General features: G+C 45.5%; 1 protein-coding gene across 14 annotated transcripts in view; it reads left to right on the forward strand.

The window, feature by feature from the left end:
• Positions 1-8,777, forward strand: part of Celf4 (CUGBP, Elav-like family member 4) — a 274,650-nt gene extending 265,873 nt beyond the window's left edge. For 10 of the 14 annotated variants that reach the window (XM_013014837.1, XM_013014831.1, XM_013014836.1 and 7 more), the window contains one exon: positions 126-253. In XM_013014837.1, coding sequence (XP_012870291.1) covers positions 126-253 — 128 coding nt within the window. Of the gene's footprint in view, positions 1-125; positions 298-8,153 lie in introns of those variants that run through there. The other 4 variants (XM_013014834.1, XM_013014833.1, XM_013014841.1 and 1 more) reach the window with 3 other exon arrangements.
• The last annotated feature ends 9,981 nt before the right edge of the window (positions 8,778-18,758 follow it).

The following is an 18,758-nucleotide window of genomic DNA, read 5'->3' on the forward strand; positions in this document are numbered from 1 at the left end:
CGGGGGAGGAGCCGTGAGCCCCGCCCCGCCCCCGCCCGGCCTCCTCCCCACCAATCCCTCCCCACCGGGAGTGGTCCCGAGCGGCCCCGTGGAAACCCAGGCCCTCGTCCCTCGTGTCTCGCCAGGCTTCGTGAGCTTCGACAACCCAGCCAGCGCGCAGACCGCCATCCAGGCCATGAACGGCTTCCAGATCGGCATGAAGAGGCTCAAGGTGCAGCTGAAGCGGCCCAAAGACGCCAATCGCCCTTACTGAGCGCCGGCGGGAGCGTCCCCCGGGGGAGACCAGGACTCGCACAGGTAACCGGGGGTGGCCAGTGCGTGGGGACGGGAGGTTGGAGAGAGGACATCGGACGGACCCGCCGCATTCTAGGGCCTCCTTGGGCCCAACGCTCACTTGTGTCTTGGACCCGATGCGCCCTGCTCAACCTGCCCCCCCCCCAACTCCCTATGCCCAGAGCCCATAGGACAGGCGCAGAGCTGTGGTCATCCTGGCAGAAATGGGCATGGCGGTTCCCCTGTCCCTGGACCACTTAGTATCCAGGCGTTGGCTATTAAGTGAGGGGGCCGTCTGAAAAGCAAGGTCAGCCCTGGGCCTGTCCCTCCAGGTCACCATATAGAGTTCTGTTGGCCAGAGACCTTGGGATGGAAGGCAGATGGCAAGCTCAGTTCCTGCAGGGGGGGTCAGTGACATGTTGGAGCCTCCTCCTCCCAGACTCTCTGGCCTTCCCCAGTTCTTCCAGGAGGGTCGACCCTTCACATTGCCATAGCTCAGTCAGGACAGGAGAGGCAGGATATTTGGAAACAACAGACAGGGCAAAAGGCAGGGAGCAGAGAGGGCCTAGACCTGGGATCCTTCACCTGCTCCTGGTAGTGGGTCATAATGAGTAGACAATCCTGTCTTCTTCTCAGGCAGGGAATTTGCTGGAGGAAGCCAGACACTCCTAGTCAAACCAAGTGTTTTTCTCGACACAGCGTCCTGTGAAAGGGGTGGAGAGAGATGTCAGACCAGGTCTGAAGACTACCTTTGGGCTCTTCCTGCTCATTTATTCAGCAGTATGGCGCCTTGAGTACTGTTGGGCCCTCAGAACAGAATGGCCAACATTGAGAAGGAGGAGACAGAAAGTGCACTACCTAGTATGTTAGAATTGTTGGCTACAGTTAAATCAGGTAGAGTTGTCAGAGCCAGTCTCCTTGAGAGATTGAAATTTGAGCAAAGACTTGAGAAAGTGATAAAAGGTCAGTGTACAGACCCCAAGGCAAGCAAGCACATGGGCAGTGAGTCCACGGAGCAGCAGTGGCTGAGTCACTGGAGGGCACCTTGGGCTGAGAGAGAGGCATAGGAGACCTGGGATGGAGGAGAACCACAGAGGGATAGAGGAGGGTTTGGGTCCTACAGGCTGTTTATAGACTTGAATCTCCAAAGCAGGATTAGGCATGGGGAAATTCTGAGAGAAGACTGCTTTTAGTAGGCTTGCTCGGAATGTTGTATTGATATTGGTCTATAAGGTCTGAAGCAAAGATCTACTGCATTGAGCTCTCAGTGAGAGAGCAGGCCATGGAGAGTAAAGGATTTGGTGTCTTAGATGTGCTTTGAAGGCAGCACCATGGATGTCTGGATTCCCTGAATGAATTCAAATGAATTAAGAAGGGTACAAGGGAAAGAGGAACCTAGGATGACTCCTAGCTTTTGGCCCACATGTCTGGAAGAGCAGAATACCTGGGAGAAAGATCAGGCATGTGAGTTAGAAATTCAAATGCAGGCCTGGAGTCTTCAGCATCTTGTTCTCTCCATAAATCCTACCCTCACCTTACTGAGACACCAGTGGAAGACCCTCTCTCCATTCACTGAGAACTAGCAACACTCACCACCCTTAAGAACTGCTGCTCTGCAAGCCTGGAAGAGAAAAATTGGACTCTGGCCTCCTAATTTCCCAGTTCTTCCCACTTCTGGCTTGTGGGAAGCTCCACACATACATGTTGGTTCAGAGTTCTGGCACCTTCTGTGCCAGCCCTGGCTCTCAGCACTGGGGATGCAATGCTGAGTGGATCACACCATGGAGCTTCTAGCTCTGTGCACACAGTTACCAGGAGGTAGCCAGGAAGTGGGTACATTTCCATAGAAGGAGATGGCTGGTTCCATCACACAATTCTTTCTGCACATGTGAACGCTCTGTTTCAAGCATGACCTGAGTCAAAATGCTTACCCCTCTGGACTTCCATTTCCTTATCCATAAACCCATGGTATTGAAGTCAGAGGATTTAAAGGAAGCACATAGTAGTTGTGCCTGGAGAATCGCAGGGGTCCCAATGACTGTTCTTGATAGTAGCTCGGATGTCTTTGCCTCCATGGCCCAAGCAACAGTAGAATCTCTTTAAGTCAGAGCAATTTCCAGATGAAGGATTGCTGTTGCAATCCTTAGATTGGAATCTAAGATATGAAGTAGCTTCTAGGGTAGATCCAGCTAGTACTCAGAAACGGGATGAGGGCTTAGGAGGTATAGCTTAAAAAGCAGGGTAGACTCTTATACTGTGGAATTCAAAGGCCTACTACAGGCACCACTCTGACAGGTAACAGCTGTGAAGACATAAATTATCTAGCTATGACCACCTCTCAACTGGCTAGTGTCAGCATTCCCATTTTTTCACAGAGTCCAGAAGGATCAAGTGACTTGTCCCTCAGCTAGTAAGTGGTAGAGCCAAGTTTTGAAAGCAGGAGCCCAGTTCCCTTCAAGTGAGTAGAATGAGAAGCCCCAGCTCCCCCATACCACCCCAACCCTCCTATACCACAGTGTCGTGAATTTCAGAGAGTAGATGGCACCTTACTTCTCCAGAGTCAGCAGCTGACAGTCTCTTTCCTCCTAAACCAGTCTTTCAAAACTCCTTGGTGTTTTGCTTAGACAGCACTTAACCAATGCTGCCTTCAACCTTCCCAGCCTAAGGCGAAGGAAGCTGTAGTTGCAGGAGGAGATGGGGACTTCTCAGGCAGCCTCTGGGACTGCAGTGAGAAGTGGCCCTTCTTGAGCTGCCAGCCAGGGAGAAAATGGCACCAAAAAGCAGGCCAATGAAGGGTGATTATAAATGATTGAAGCCTCAGTTGGCGTCACATGCTCAGGAAGGCCTGAGCAGGAATAGAAGGGACCAGCCATTGCTGGGAGCAAAAAGGTAGCAAGGAGGGGATCTCTAGGCTGAGGTAACCACCTACAGTGGTAAAGGTAGAAGACACAGCAAGCTTGGTGTCCAAGGTCAAGTTAAAACATCGTGAAGTAGACTAGGGAAGGAGAGGGGCCTACTCAGGCTAGCCATAGGGAACACAGTTGGGGTCCATTCCATAGACTTAGATCACAGCTGTAGAGGGATTAGGGCTGGAGTCAGTGAAGCTCTCCTTCCTCACTTGTTTCCTCCCTTTTCTGCTGCCACCACCCTTCTAGCTGCTTGAGTTTCTCCAAGAAATGTTTACTGGAAAACTAAGGAAGGAAACAGAAGCACAATGAGTGGGCAAAAAAAAAAGTAGATCATGACCAGATCCACAGCCAGCAGGCAGAACAGTCCTACCTGGCTCTGCCCAGCTCAGAATTGTCTTGGGATCCCTCTGTCCTGAATTGATTCCACTTGGTCCACTTTCCTGAGCTGGAGCTTCCAAGACATGATCTCAGCTCCCCTATGCTGCTCAATGATACTGGTTTCATCTCCAGTGCTGTGCTCTGCAAGGTGCACCAGAGAATGGCCAGGCAAGACTCATTCCTGTAGGCAGAGATTCACCTGGCCTAAAGGAAGATAGCTGTGTGTGTGTGTGTGTGTGTGTGTGTGTGTGTGTGTGAGAGAGAGAGAGAGAGAGAGAGAGAGAGAGAGAGAGATTGCGAGAACACAGCTGGGCAGGCACCTTGGGGGCTGAATGCATGGGAGGCTGCATTGTATGAGTGTGTGTGAGAAGAGGATGTGTGTGAGGAAGTGTGTACAACTGAACTTTAGGAAGAGAGGCTATGTATATCCACATTTGAGTCCCTGTGCCCAGAACAGTGCTTGGCACTGAAGGGAAGCTGGGCTGAAAGCTAGAGGAGGAGGAGGAGGAGGAGAGAGGGCAAGCAGGGTAGGAAGGAGGGAATGACTGAGATCCCCTGGGACTAGTGTGGAGGAGAAGGAGGAGAATCCCCATGGTGGCCCATCATTGCAGTTGCCAGAGCTGACACCTGATGGCAATACAGTCCTCAGTTCTTAGGCTTCTCCTCATGCCTGAGGTACAGAGCAACCAGGCATCCTGGGTAAGCCTAGGAGCTTCTGTGAGGATTAGCAATGCAGAGGGGAGTGACATTTGGGACTTGGTAGGCATGTGACAGGCCCTGGTCTGAAAGAGAGCAGATGCTGGAAGAACACAGAAAGCAGCTTGCATGGGGAGGAGGCAGGGCAAGGGGCTGGGGAGGGAAGAAAGGAGGGAGGCCGGGCAATACCTCTGTAAAAGCTGAGCTGGAGGCTGGGCATAGGGCTCAGCTATTATACAATTTATCCACTGTGACAGTGTATGATTTGAGGGTGCCCATTCATCTTCCCAAGGGGGAAAAATCCTGACAGACCACAGTATGTAGAGGCCTGTGGGACTAGAAACCACCGATAAACCAAGGGCAGGTAGGGTTTGGAGGAGCAGAGAGCAAGTTCACAGATAAGCAGGAGGGAGGAGGATGGAGCTGGGGACCCTAAATCCCAGGGGCAGAACATAGGGCTAATAAATGGGGGAGTGGGACAGAACATAACCCAAAACAGAGCAATTTGAAAATACTCATGGAGAAGGAAGCTCATTCTCCATCATGAGGGCTCCTCCAGTTTCGAAGGCAGTTGAGATGCAGCAGCTGGGGGAACAGGATAGTCTACAGAGCTGTCAATAGTGGGGCATAAGGGGGTAAGAGGTAGAAGACAAGTCGGGAGAGAAGGGTCAACAAAGGCACCCAGAACTGCAGGAGCTGGAGATGCAGGATTTCTGCACTGCCCTCTGGCGGGCGCACCCTGCAATGGCTCTTTTATGGCTCTCTTATGAAGCCTTTGCAAGGCTTCATGGAACCAGAACCAGCCTCAGTCAGTTTGGCCACCTGGGGAGCAAAAACAAAGTATGTGAGGGGGTCATGAAAGGAAATAAGCAGTGTCCCAAGCATGTTTGTAGAATGCCAAGAATATCAATGTCATTTACTTCGAAATCTCAAAAGGAATGGAAGCTTTCGTTTTCTGAAGGTTCTAAGGAAAGAAGTATGAACCTGGGGAAGGTGGAGGGCCATAAAATCTCACCATGTCTTTGGGTGTCTTTGCCATCTAGGGACATCCTTCCCTAGGCTCAGGGCAAGGTGGGACGCCAGGTGGTAGAGACAAGCTGCCGAGTAGTATCTGCCCTTAGCCAGCATATGACCTGTCCATCCAAAAAGGGCCACCCAGCCAGCCACCCTTGCTAGGTCCTCAAGCTGTAGCCACAGCAAACAGGAGGTGAGGAGAGCTTGGAACCTGGGGAGACAGAATCAAGGGTGTTAATACAGTGAGCTTGCTCCCTGAGATCTGCTTGCCAGCCATGGTGGTTTGAGGGGCTGTTTTGATTTTTCCTGGCTCACTCACCAAACCGCCATGCCCCCTCCTCTTCCCAGCGCATGAGGGATGCCCTGAGGGTCCCCGTGCGAGGCTCTGCTCCTGTTCACAGTGTATCATGTGTCTGCATAAACAGCTGTGTGTGTGTGTATGTGCGTGTGTGTTGATGTGCCCATGTCGTCTGTCTGCTGGCTTCCTCCATCCTTTGAGTTCTTTTCAGTTCCCTTATGATTTGACTGCTGTTCTCTCATCCAAGCTTTTGGATTGATGCTGTGGTCTGGTGCTGTATAAATATTTTTCCTTTTAATTTTGTTTTAACTTCTTCCTTGCCCTTCTTCACCCTCAACCCCCTCTCCTGTCCCCACACTCCCAACCCCCCCAGCCCTCCCTTGTCTCCCTTCCCCGCCCACACTCTCTTGTCCTCTCTCTCTCTCTCTACATATATAAATATATATATATAAATCTTTTCTTCTTTTGTCATTCAATCAAATTCCAACAACCCAACCAGGGCCAGTCAAATCCACCACAGTCTCGCGCTGAGCTAGGAATAAAGTTCACGTAATCACATGAGAGTGGAGAAAAGTCCCCCATCCGTAAGTTCAAATCAACTCAAAGTTCACAGTGTGACATGATGGCGTCATGTAACAAGGCTAAGAATCGGTTGCATGACACTTGCCGTCAAGTTTCGTGGAGGTGCTGTGATTGGAGCGTTTTTCTTGGATGTCGTATCCGTTGATGATTGGCCAGTCATGATCACACGTGCATTTTCTTGACTTTTGTGCTGCCACGATTTTTTGCTGTGCTCATTTTCGTTTCGTTCTTGGTGCTTGCAGTGGTTTTACTTTCTGTTGTTTGGTTTTTCTTGTTCAGCGTTTTTTTATGCTTCTCTAGATGTCACATAGAGAAAAAAAAAACAAAACAAAAAGAACAAAAAAATTAGTACAAATAAAGATGAATTCCTGAATTACAAAATATGGGATCATTTAACTATGCAAACCAGTTTCATTTTTTTCTTAAAAATAAGGAAAACATCTTAAAAATATCTATGCGTGGTTGATTTACTTGCACTTGAAAATATTGTGATTTTATTTTTTTTCTAGAAATTTGGGGGCCTTTTTCAATTGACACTTTCCTAGGTCTGGTCTTTTTTCCAGTTAGGCTATTTTAAATCTCATCTCAAAAGAAAATATGAAAACCAAAACTAAAATGTTTACAGTAACAAAATGATTTTTAAAAATTCTATGCCAAAAAAAACTAGAGTCCAAAGCCAGAGGCCTCTGAAAGAGAGCCCTGGAAACAATTGTCTTAAGGTTTGTATTGTAGCCACTTCTACTAAATTCAGTGTGGGGTGGGGGCGAGGGGGACTGGGAGTATGGGAGGGCTTTTTTGGTTGGTCCGGAAGGAATACTAGTAACAAAAGCAAAAATGCACCTTTTTGTTTACAACTGAAAAAGGGTCCTTGACAAGTGTTTTTCTTTTTTAATTTTATTATTATTTTATTTGGTGTTGTAATTGTTTAGACTGCTGTGTACGGTTTGCTGTTTGTTGAATCAACAGTGTGAAAACCTGCCAGCATGGATTGATATACGCATGACGTTGTCCCCCTCAACTGGGGGCTTTGCAGTTTTAACTTTCTTGATGTAACAAGTCACCTCATGTATAAGTGGAAGCTGCTTGCTAGAATGGAGATGAGTCTCATTTGTTAACTCACAATGATGAAGCATTCGCCTTCTGATTCTAGTCAGATCATGATTTTCTTCCTTTAAAGCCAAACAAAACAAAAAAGCCACCATTCAAAACGAAAATCAAGAACTATCTGAGTTAATTGATTTTAGTTTGATAATTAAATCTATTCTGACCTTTTTTTAGGTGGTCCCATCCATTCCTTGGAAGTTCTGAATTTCCTCTAAATTCCCTGGCATGTATGATAAAAGTATTATGTATGTGTGTATGTGTGTATTATGTGCATATGCATACACACATACCCATGTATATCCACATATGTGCAGGTGAATATTCTACACATATATCCAGATATACATATATATACACAGCCTCGCAAATAGTAACTGACCTTGGGAAAGAAGTGGTTGGCTAGAAACTGGGCAAGGATTCTGCAAAATTCAACTTACAGCTCTGTCTTCCTTCTTTTCCTCTAGCTGGGGGAGGGGTGGGTGAGCTGCTAGATTTTTGCTATCTTGTTTGCTAGGCTTCTGTATACATATAGTATCTGGGCTAGATCCCTCAAGGACATGTTTAATTATGAATTCATACCCCTACCCCCAAATTCTTCCCTTAGTTCTAGCTGTCCCTCAATTCACACTCTAAAGACATCCAAGTTGAGAGCTCTCCCACCTTCTAAACTTCAGCTACAACCATCACCATCAGGCCGCCCAGTGTTTTCTCACTTTAAATAGAAGAGCGAATTTCTTTTGACTGTATCATGATCATGACTAATTCTCATACTGGTCTCTCCTTCCTTCCCACCATCCCCCAGAGTTCCCATCCTACCCCGAGGCAGGTTCCTATTGGTGTTTGGATGCATTTTGTGTTTTCCTTTTTGGCTTAATCAGCCCTGATTTTCTTCGTTTTAGGGCAGGATGCTGAACGGGCTACATTAAAAAAAAACAAACCTCTCTCTCTCTCTATTTATAAATGAGAACTGTTGGATGACACCTTTGACATATCAGCCAATATCAATCAAGCTGAAGACTCCAGACTCTCTGTGAGACTGTAAAATTTCTTCAAGGAAAGTATAGCATCTGTGGAGTTCAGAGGGCACGTGTTTGGGGGAAAATATACATGACTTAAAGAAGATGATGAGGAAGAAAAATGAGGGGAACAAACCTACAAAAAAAAGGCAACTTTAACACAAAATAACGACTGGATGGGGAGGCTGAAGGGCTGGGCACTTGGGAGGAGACGCTGCTGCTGACCAATCCTGGGGCATTTCCAGCCCATGGGCCCCTGAGGCGGGCGGGGCCAGGCGCATAGCTGGGGCCTGGTCCCCAAGGGGCGGCTGGGAGGCCGCACTGAGCATCTCTATCTGTCATTCCTTTAGCTATTTAGGGACCAAAGGACCAAACTTTTTATTGCAGATGTGTAGCTCTATGTCAAATAGAGGGGAATGGAGAACTACCTCCTTCCTGCCTCCTGCTGTTCTTGAAACAGCTTAGAGCGATTCTATGAAAAAAAAATGTAATAAAAATTTAAAAAAATACAAAAAAATACAAAAAAATGAAAAAAATAATGCTTCAATGCTTTTAAAACAGCAAGATAATAGTTCTTTGATACTTTGAGAGGCGCTTTGATTACCCTCATTGAAGTCTATGACACTTTCCTATGGTTTTCTGTATTATATGTCTGGATGGAGCTGTTGAGACGAACAGATTGGTGGATATTTGGGGGAAAGCAACCACAACAACAACAACAGAAAAAAACAAACAAACATTAAAACTCGTTAACCATGAAGTGCGAGAAAACAAGGAGGGGAACAAAGGGACTTCCAAGACAAGGTAATTGTTGTGAAACGTCTGTAAATGCTTCTAACTCTTCCCCCCCTCTTAAAAATCATAATAGTTGTACAGAATTTTAAAAAAAGGAAAAGTTTAAAAATACCTATATAATAGAAGAAAAAATTAGAGGAGAGCAAAAAAAAATTAAAAAAGGAAAAAAAAAACTATAGACGTTAGCGTTACTGCTAAAATCCCAGATGTTGTAGGACTGTACTTTTGTAGAGTTTAGACTGAGCATCAATCCCTTCTCCCCGCGAGTGCTGTCGGACGCCGTCGTCTCCGAGGGCCAGGCCGGACTCCTCTCCCAGACCCGACCTGCGGGCTTCCGATGGCCCACCGCGGTGACCGGCCAGGACGCGCCCGCCGCCAGGACGCGCCCACCGCCTCCACCAGCCGTCGTCGGTCGGCGCCTCTCGCTTCGCTCTGGGAGCCGCGCGTGCGCGCTGGCTCGCTCTCTGCAAGCCCTGGACACCTCCCGCTTCACTCGCCTTCATGCTTGTTCCAGAGACTTTCCGGGCCAGGGAGAACTGGGAACTTTCATCTTTAAACAACTAGAACACACACACACGCACACACACACACACACACGCACACACACACACACACACACACACACACAGAAAAAAAGAGAGAGAAACATAAACAATCTTTGAAGAATTTCTGAAACTGTTTACAAGGAATTTTGAAAAACAGGGATGTTTAAATGATGCCGGCTCTGTTTTTCTGTAAATAAATTTGCATATTTTGTAGGACTTTTAATTGTAATGATAGAGAAAAAAAAACAAGGAACTATTTAATGAAAGCACGATATTTATCTTTGGTAAATGACTTTAGAGCAGTTAAAGACATTGCTTAAAAAATCTCAGAATCAGAAAAAAAACACTGAGTTATTTAAGAACACATATATTTTAAAGTATAACATATTTATTATAATTTATTTGGGAAGACTTGTGTTGGCACCTCTGCCTTGATAACTTCTTATTGATGTCTTGTTCATCAGGAGGCCTGGGGGGGAGGGGCTCTTGGACTTACCATGTTCTTTTGTTTTTTGTTTGTTTGTTTCCTTTAGAACAAATTTCCAGTTCCTCTCAGGCCTCTTGCTTTTTCCTTTTTTTTTTTTTTCTGATCGTTTTTCTTTACTTTTTAAAAAGAATTTCTTTTTCTTGACTCCTCCTTTCAGGATGTCCAGATGTTGTACAAAAAAAAAAATTCCAAACAGCTGCAGTTCAGTACAACTGCTCTTTTCACACCCAACTCCCTAAAACTCTTGTAACCTTCTGTAACTATTGGATGACGCTTTCTCCAGCTTAGCCCTAAATAAAGCACAGTTTAAAAAAAAAAACCAAAAAAACAACCAAAAAAACCACCTCTTCTTTGTTGATCTGTACCTCTCTGATTCTGGCCAACTGAACCTCAAGACTGGAAATAGCTTTGGTGTTTCTCTTCTGGAATCTGCCTGCCACACAAGCCCTCACTGGGAGACCAGGCTAAGTGGGGCTCCTTCAGGGAAAGGATGGGGACAGTGAATGACAGTCCTGTTCTACTCTGAGAAAATCTCTTGACTGGCATGTTTCTGAAAGTCCTCATTGCAAACTCATTCTTTTGCAAGAAAGAACAGAGATGATCTTGGACAGAGATGGTCATAATGCCCAAATGTGTTTTTTTTTCTCTGACATGAGAAAAACAAGACCATCTGACCAGAAGGCAGACCCAAGAGTTGGGGTGGGTGATCTGATATTTTGGGGGAATAGGCATAATGACATTTATAATGAAAGGAGGATGGGAATGCAACCCCAAATTTGCCACGGAACCTCTTCTCCTTAGTCCTGAACCTTACAGTCCTCGAGACTGTTTTGTTAGAACATGGAGGATTTGGGATGATGACTTCACAGTCAGTGTTCTGGGATTGTAGGAGGAATTGTAGAGGAAAAGCTGGGGTCTTGCTCTAGGGAGCTTCCCCAACACTTAGACATGACATGAGAGATGCCCTCTAGAGGGTGGGTGAAGCGTGACCAGAGGGAAAAGGATGTGAAGCAGGACTTAGTACAGAGGAGGAACAGGTTTCCTGACAGATGCACACCAGCCACCTTCCTTCCCCTGTCCTGCCTGGCCAACCCTCCTCTGTCCCCTGCCTGTAACCTTCAGCCCTGAAGTTTAATCTAAAGATGGGCAGACTCCTTCCAAAGGTCCTCACCACTCTCCAGGGTGACAGGCAGGGAAACTGTGTGGATTCTTATGTCTGTAGAAGGGGGAAAAACAGCCCTGGGAGATAGTTGGCACATGCCTTGTTACCACCTGAAGAGGGGTAGTGGGGAGCAGAGCTCAGAGAACTACCTGGACCTCCACCTGTACCCCAAGGGCCAGGAGGACAATTCCTTGTTTCACAAGTTGTCCTGTATAATATCATCCTGGAAACAGGACTTCTGTGCTTCAGAAAAGTCAAGCCTTGGCTTCAATATGGGGATGGTTCCAGGAGAGACACTGTCCCTACACTATTTTCCCTAGTCTGCCCACTAAGCTGCAAACTTCGGGGGATAGCCTGCTTGCCCATCCAGGGTTAGTTAGCTGCACTTCCTGGAAGGGTTCACCTCCAGGGGTGGATGTCGGACTGAGGTTACACTGACCTTTGTGGAACAGAGTGTTTTCTGCAGATTGTACAGGGAATGTGTATGTGTGTAGGGTGGAGTCTATCCCAAACTGTGGTTTCTGTTAGCTATTTACAGCTTGAACATCATTGAATTTGAGTCTCAACAATTAGCTATCAAGCCTCAAGAAGTCCTTAGACTTTTGTTATTATGTATGTATCTAGCTGGTATACTGTGTGTCACTGATAAAGTCTATCCACCACTGAAGGTGCTTTGGCACAGTGCTGTGTGGTCCTGGGAGCTGCTACCAGTGAGGAGCAGAGAAGCTTGTTGACCAGTTTTACCTTTTCCAGGTATGGGTGATTAAACAGAGAGATGAAATGAAATCACAAGAGCTAGCTGTGTATATGCCAGTTCTAAAAAAAAAAACCCTCGATTTGAAAACTGCACACACACCAAGTGACCAATTGATGCACAGTCCATTTAGGAGATATTGGTGCTTTCAACCTTGCGGGTAGTGATGGCTATGGAATCATTGAAAACTTAACACACTCTGGTCACTTTGCACAGGAGTGCAAGAAGCTTGGGGACCTGGCAAGCTTACCCATCCTTCCCTGGTTAAGAGCTCCGGATCTGCAGGGTGAAGACATGAGTCAATTCTTACCTGTTTATACTTTGGTTCTATGGTTTATATCCCTCTGCTGGTATCCTTCCTGCAATGTGAAGCCTTTTGTTTATTGCTACTTTGTAAAATTTCAAGTATAATACCCACTAGATATAATATCTGCACACCTAATCCTCAGGTGGCCTTCCCTAATCCCTGTCAGCTCATGAAACATGTTGACACTGATTGCAGATATTAGGCTTTGCACTAGTAGATGCCTCAGTTTCTCCTTAATTTTTTATATGCTGTTTTGAGATCTAATGGCTGGAGAGCACCTGGCCAAAAAACCTTTCCACAGCCAGCTCTGAGCATAAGTCTGCCTCCTAGTGTGAGCCCCAGACCACTGTCTAGTACCACTTAAAGATGGCTGGACTTGTCCCCGCAGTTGGCAAAGTCCTTCCAGCTCCTCTGCTACCTCTTTGTAGTATCAGCTTCCCCGCTACCTATTTCCTCTCCTTTCCTCCTCATTTCTCTACAATGTGAACATGAAAAAAATGTGTATCGAGATGTTTCATTTAGTAGCTTCTACCTCATTTTGCATTTTTTTTATCCCATTCTGAGCAAGAACCTCTCAACTTGCTGCCTCCCATTTTTCCTTGCAGGTGGAGAAATGGTAACGTATGACACAGGCTTCTAGAGCCTTACAGCCATCAGAGCTGCTGGTGCTAGTTCGGGCAATTCTCCAAGTCCAGTATTGGAACCCAGCTGGCTTGAGCCAGCTTTTGTTTAACTACTTGGTAAAGTGGATGAAGGGCATGAGCTCAGAACCCAGCTCAGACCAAGCAACAACATATGTCTTGTCTGTGCATATCACTTGGCTATTTCCCCAAACAGAATCAACATTCAAGCAAAAATTATCAGCTGGTATTGATACATCCCATTCAGGAGAGCATTGACTCCGGCAGCCAGAGCTTTTTATTTATTTATTTATTTATTTGCCAGAACTGAGGGTTGATCTCAGGGCATAGGTTTATCAGGGCTAGTACTCTACCACTTTAGCCACATCTCTGCTTCTGGAGCTTTTTTTTCTCTTAAAAAAATAATTTTATTGTAATGTACAGAGAGGTTATGGTTACATAAGTAAGGTAATGAGTACATTTCTTTTTGAACAGTGTTACCCCCTCCCTCATTTTCTCTCACTCCTCACCCCCAAATCTCCTCTCCCTCTAAGTTGTGAAGTTTATTTCCAAGAGCTTTTTGGTGGTTAATTGGAGATAAAGAGTTTTGTGGACTTTTCTGCCTGGGTTGGCTTCGAACCACAATCCTCGTATCTCAGCCTCCAGTGTAGCTAGGATTATAGGCCAGAATTTTAGTCAGTGTTGATTCATTGCCTACACAAGCAAGTTATAGACAGCTAGAGGTCGGCATTCTGAAAATATGGAATGAGAGCACAGCCAACAATCCCCACCCCTGGGAAGGCTTGCAGGTATCAGCTCTTTGAGAGAAGAAAGCCTTCTAATTTCTCTCTTAATATTCCTGTTTTTTCTAAACTTTTCTCCCTTCCATCCTCAAATTATGACTTTATTTACAAATTTTTCCCCCAACCCCCACCCTAGTCTCTGGCCCTCAACACTCCCGGCTCTCTAACACCTGGCTCCCCAGTTCCAGCTCCCCACCTCCTTCCCAGTCCCACTCCTTCCTCCAATTTTTCTAATGCATCATCTTCAAGGATTCTGAGCAATGCCACTTCTGCTTCTACCCTTTGTTGGAGGCCTCGCCAGTATTTGCCAAGATTAGAAGGGCCAGGAGGCTACTGTCACGGAACAAAACGGCCTAAGCTCTGACTCCCAGATCAGAATTCATCTAGTTCTCTGAAATGCCCTCTTTTCATTTTGGAAAAGTGACTTAATCTCTTTGAGCCTCAATTTCCTTATGTGTAGGACGGGGATACCCCAGTCCTCAGAATGCTGTGATGCAAAATGAGACACATCCTATCCCAAGGGCCCTCTGAGTGGGAAAATTTTTATATTACAATTACTCCAAATGGATAGGTCAGCCTGTGATCATGCCCTTCCCTTTCCTTAATTCCACTCCATGAACAACTCACTTCTCAACCACAGCAAGATTAAACTTGACACCACAGTTTGAGTCTTTTTAATCATAGTGCAGTTAGCCTGGGCCGCCGGAGAGTTCTATCACGTTAGGTTCACTCACCTCTGGTCTCACTGCTCTTTTCCAAGGACCCCAGTCAGCTGTCAATCCTATGCCAACTCTGATGTCTTCACCCTTTCTTCTTCCCAAAAGAATTCCTGATGTCTCTGCAGCTGCTGCTGGCTCTAGCCCCCCGCCCCCCCCCCTCCCCGTCCAGGCTCATATGGCCTCAGGCTGCAAACTAAATTTGGCCTTTGCATTAAAAAATTTTTCATCTGTATTTTTGATTAGGGAACCTATTCATTTATTTCAAAGAGCAGGAAAAGGATACAATAAATTCTCCTTAGCCTGAATCCTGCCCCCCTCCCATTCCTTTCCCATGAGGCAGCTAGCACTACTAGTTTTTTGGTGCTTACCATGGCCTTTAGTATGTGGATGTAGGGTTTGGGGCTTCATCTTTATTTTCACTGGGGAAACACAGAGCTAGGCAGGGATGGACCCGGACTATGGGATGCTCAGGGCCCACTGGCCAAGAGGGAGTCACACTGTTGCTATGAAGGCTCCACTCTTGAAAGCATTGGGGTAGCTATCAATTCTGGGATGATTGCTCTGTGCTAGATACTGTGCAAAAAGCGGAATAATTATTATCTCATTTAATTCTCACAATGATCTATGATCTAGGTGTGCTTACACCCAGAAAACAGGTGGCTCAGAGATGTTAAGTCCCTTGACAAAATTCCCCAAAGCTGAAGACCAAGCCTGTCTGCAGAGCTGCGATTCTCTACTTTATGTCCCCCTTTGCCTGCCAATTTCCTCTCAGGTGTACACTCTCTGCAAAATTCATCTTTCATGACCCTTCCTTCATGTCCTCTGTGTGTGCCTTTCTCATTGCCTCCCCCCATAGCAATACTCTTAAGACATGGCTGTATCTATACTGACATGGGTGCCATGCTATTTTTCTTCTTCTCTCCATGATTATCTGGGCTGGAGTTCTTGAAGGACATGATGGACAAATTGGTAACTATGTTGCTGGTGGGTTGCCAGTTCTTCCTGCCTGGTAGCACCTGCTGGTGGGAGGGACAGAAAAAGAGAAATAAATGTCCCAAAGACCCAATTCACTTTTCTTACATTTTCTTTTTTTTGGGGGGGTCCGATCGTGGGGCTTGAACTCTGGGCCTGGGCGTTGTCCCTCAGCTCTTCAGCTCAAGGCTAGCACTCTACCACTGGGGCCACAGTGCCACTTCCGGCTTTTTTTTCCTGCTTATGTGGTGCTGAGGAATGGAATCCAGGGCCTCATGTATACAAGGCAAGCGCTCTACCACTGAGCCACCTTCCCAGTCCCCCAATTCACTTTTCTTCTAATCAAGAAGATGAAGTCAAATGGAATTATGTATAATATTTACTAACATTTTCTGCAGCTACCTAGAATTTAAAAGTCTATTGGGCTGTGCTAGCAGTTTTCCAGGATATTGAACACTGGAGGAAATGCTAAGCAGATTTTAAGATCAATGAAATCTGGCTCCTAATCACTTACAATAAAAGGGACATGTTAAGCTAAAAGTTCTGTGATTCTCTAATGGAGGTATGCAGATGCCTCTTATCATCAGGATCTCCAGCATGCTCACTGTCCCTGTCTCCTTCCTTATTCCTGGGCCCATCTCTAGGGGTCACGGACACTGGGGTAACAAATAAGCCAAGGGGACAGACACTGCCAACTTGGGCTCCCTTTTACCATCTCATTTCTTCTTGGAAATTACAGGGTCCTCAGAAGCAAGCCACTGTGGTTCACTTTCTTCATCATGAGTAGAACATGGCCCTGAGACATGAGCCCTTGTAACTAACATAAGGTCTAAGGGCTAAGATCTCATCATTAAGCCTTTTCTTCAGGTTTAGACCTTGGTCTCATTAGTTTTGTTTGAAAATAAAACTTATCTTGGGGTGTGCTTTGTTCTCTAACTTGTCATCTCTCTCTCTCTCTCTCTCTCTCTCTCTGGTATATACATTGTGCTGAGGATTAGAAGTGGAGAAATGAAGAATGCACAAAAATATCCATCTTCCAGGGACAGTGTAGGGTGTGTTATATTATCTTTTATCCTGGAAGGATTAGGCAAGGTGCTGTGCTGTTACTTATACATTCAGAAACTTGGACATCTGGCAGGTAACTTTGACCAAATCACACTGCAAGAAAGTAATAAAGCCTGAATTAACTCACTTCCCAAAAGTTTCCTGACAAGCAAAGACAACCTTATTTAGGATAATAAGGGAGAAGTGTGTGGGGAGTGGCGGATAATCCAGAAGAGGGCAGGCAAATATCCCAGACTGAGGGGGAAGAGATACCTGGAACCAGACTTCGGAGAATGAAAAGGTACAAAACAGATCTGAACAAAGGGTTCTTTCCGAAGAACTGTAAAATATATTAGGAAGGCAAGAAATACACTGGGGAAGCCATAGGGCCTTGTGTAAACATTGCCAACCACCAATACCATTACAGTTATCTGCCTACACACCCTTGGGCACTATAGTACTGATGAGTGTACTGTGATTCACCATGGAGTTCCATCGCAAGCAGTAGAGCTTCTGGCTGAACCCAGATCTCCCTAACAGTGGATCTCATGCTTGGGATTACCTTATTACCTTGGAAGAGGCTGGCTATTCAAAGCACCTTCATGACTGGTCTCTCAGAAGCCTCTTTGTTATGCTTTCGAACCACAGACAAAGATATACAACTTAACCACAGGGTAGAAGAGTGGAATTAAGCCACAGACCTCTCTGGCCTCAGTTTCCTCCACAAATGGTCATCATTGCTGTCAGCTATCTGCCAATCACTGGGAAATGGCAGTAGAGATGGCAACTTGATGTCTTGCAGATGAGAGACACCACAGAATGAGAGGACCTGGCAGAGTGTTTCACCCACTAGTGTCTATTTTGCCCTCCCTTGGTTCTGGGAAGCAGATACATGCTGCCTGGACCTGATTGCTAAGTGGCCTTTAGAAGCCCTTAGGCTTGAGGTCTCCTTTTAGTCAAGAACTGCTTGAGGAGCATTCTGTATCTGTATCATTGACCCCAATGCCTGGCACAGAGTAGGTGCTCAACTGCGTTTGCTGAGTGCCTGAAAAGAGTGAAAGGGGTGAAAGAGGCTTTCTGGGCCTCTTCTGAAGAACCTCATGCCTACCCTCAACATGGCCCCTTTGCCCACCTTGCCTCACTCTGAACATGAACTAAAAGAAAACTTCCTGTTTCTCGTCTTGTCAGTTTCTGGGAGGCTCCTGGAAGGACAGGCATTTGGGTCAGGGTCCTATTTGGGCCCTGAAAGCTAGCTTATGGACACAGATTCACAGGCCTTTCCTGAGTTCTGACTCCTTTATTTCTCCTTGTCCCTGAAATCAGTGTTGAGGGGCCATTTGTGATGTTCTATTGCACTCAGAGTGGATCCTTTCATGGGGCCCTGGTTCAAATTCCCTTCTGCGTTATTCAGGATGTATAGCTCTCACTATAGCTGAACACCATAAAGACAAGAATGTATTATCTCTTTTCCCACTGTTATCCTAACATTGGCCTCGTGGACGAAAGGAAGGCAGGGTCATTGTAGAAGACTCAGGATTTAAATGGAATGTGCTGGATCTTCAGCGATGATGGAACTAGTGGATAAAACGTAGAAGAGAAACAGTAGTTACATAGTGTCAAAACATTCTCCCTATAAGATGTTATAAATCATCAAATGGGAGTCATTGTACAGTGTATAACCCTGACCAGGAGACTTGATAACCTGGTTATCAAAGTTTAAATCACTCAGAATGTCACCAAGCTATCAAGGACATCTTAACCTGATATACTAAGGATACTGCACCATTTATTCTTGTTAAAACCATATAACTTGAATCATCAAGATATATTACTCAAGCCTAAATTGGGAACATTTAATAAAAGAAATGACTGGATTTATTGAAAGAGATATGACAACTTGTTATATTAGAACGTTTTGTTTCTGATAAGAAATACCAGTTCAATAACTAGTAATTAAAATCAAGTTGATAAGTTAGGTTAGATAAATTCCTGATTTTGATTGTAGAGTTATGGAAGACTCTGTTCTTGTTTTTAGGACATACCTACTGAACAACTGGGGAGAAAGGAGAATATCAAATCAGAAATTTACCATCAATTTTGCAATGGTATGAGTGTTTTTATGTGTGAGAAAGTGAATGAACAAGCAAACAAAATGTTATCCTTGAAGAAAATGAAAACTATACTGAAATTCTTTGTCCTATTTAAACAACTTGTATGTTATCTGACTTTGAAGTACAATTTTTGGGAAAAAAAACCAAAACACAAGCACAACCAGTTTGA

This window comes from Dipodomys ordii, unplaced genomic scaffold (genome assembly GCF_000151885.1).
Source record: "Dipodomys ordii isolate 6190 unplaced genomic scaffold, Dord_2.0 Scaffold25, whole genome shotgun sequence".
NCBI classification, from domain to species: domain Eukaryota; kingdom Metazoa; phylum Chordata; class Mammalia; order Rodentia; family Heteromyidae; genus Dipodomys; species Dipodomys ordii.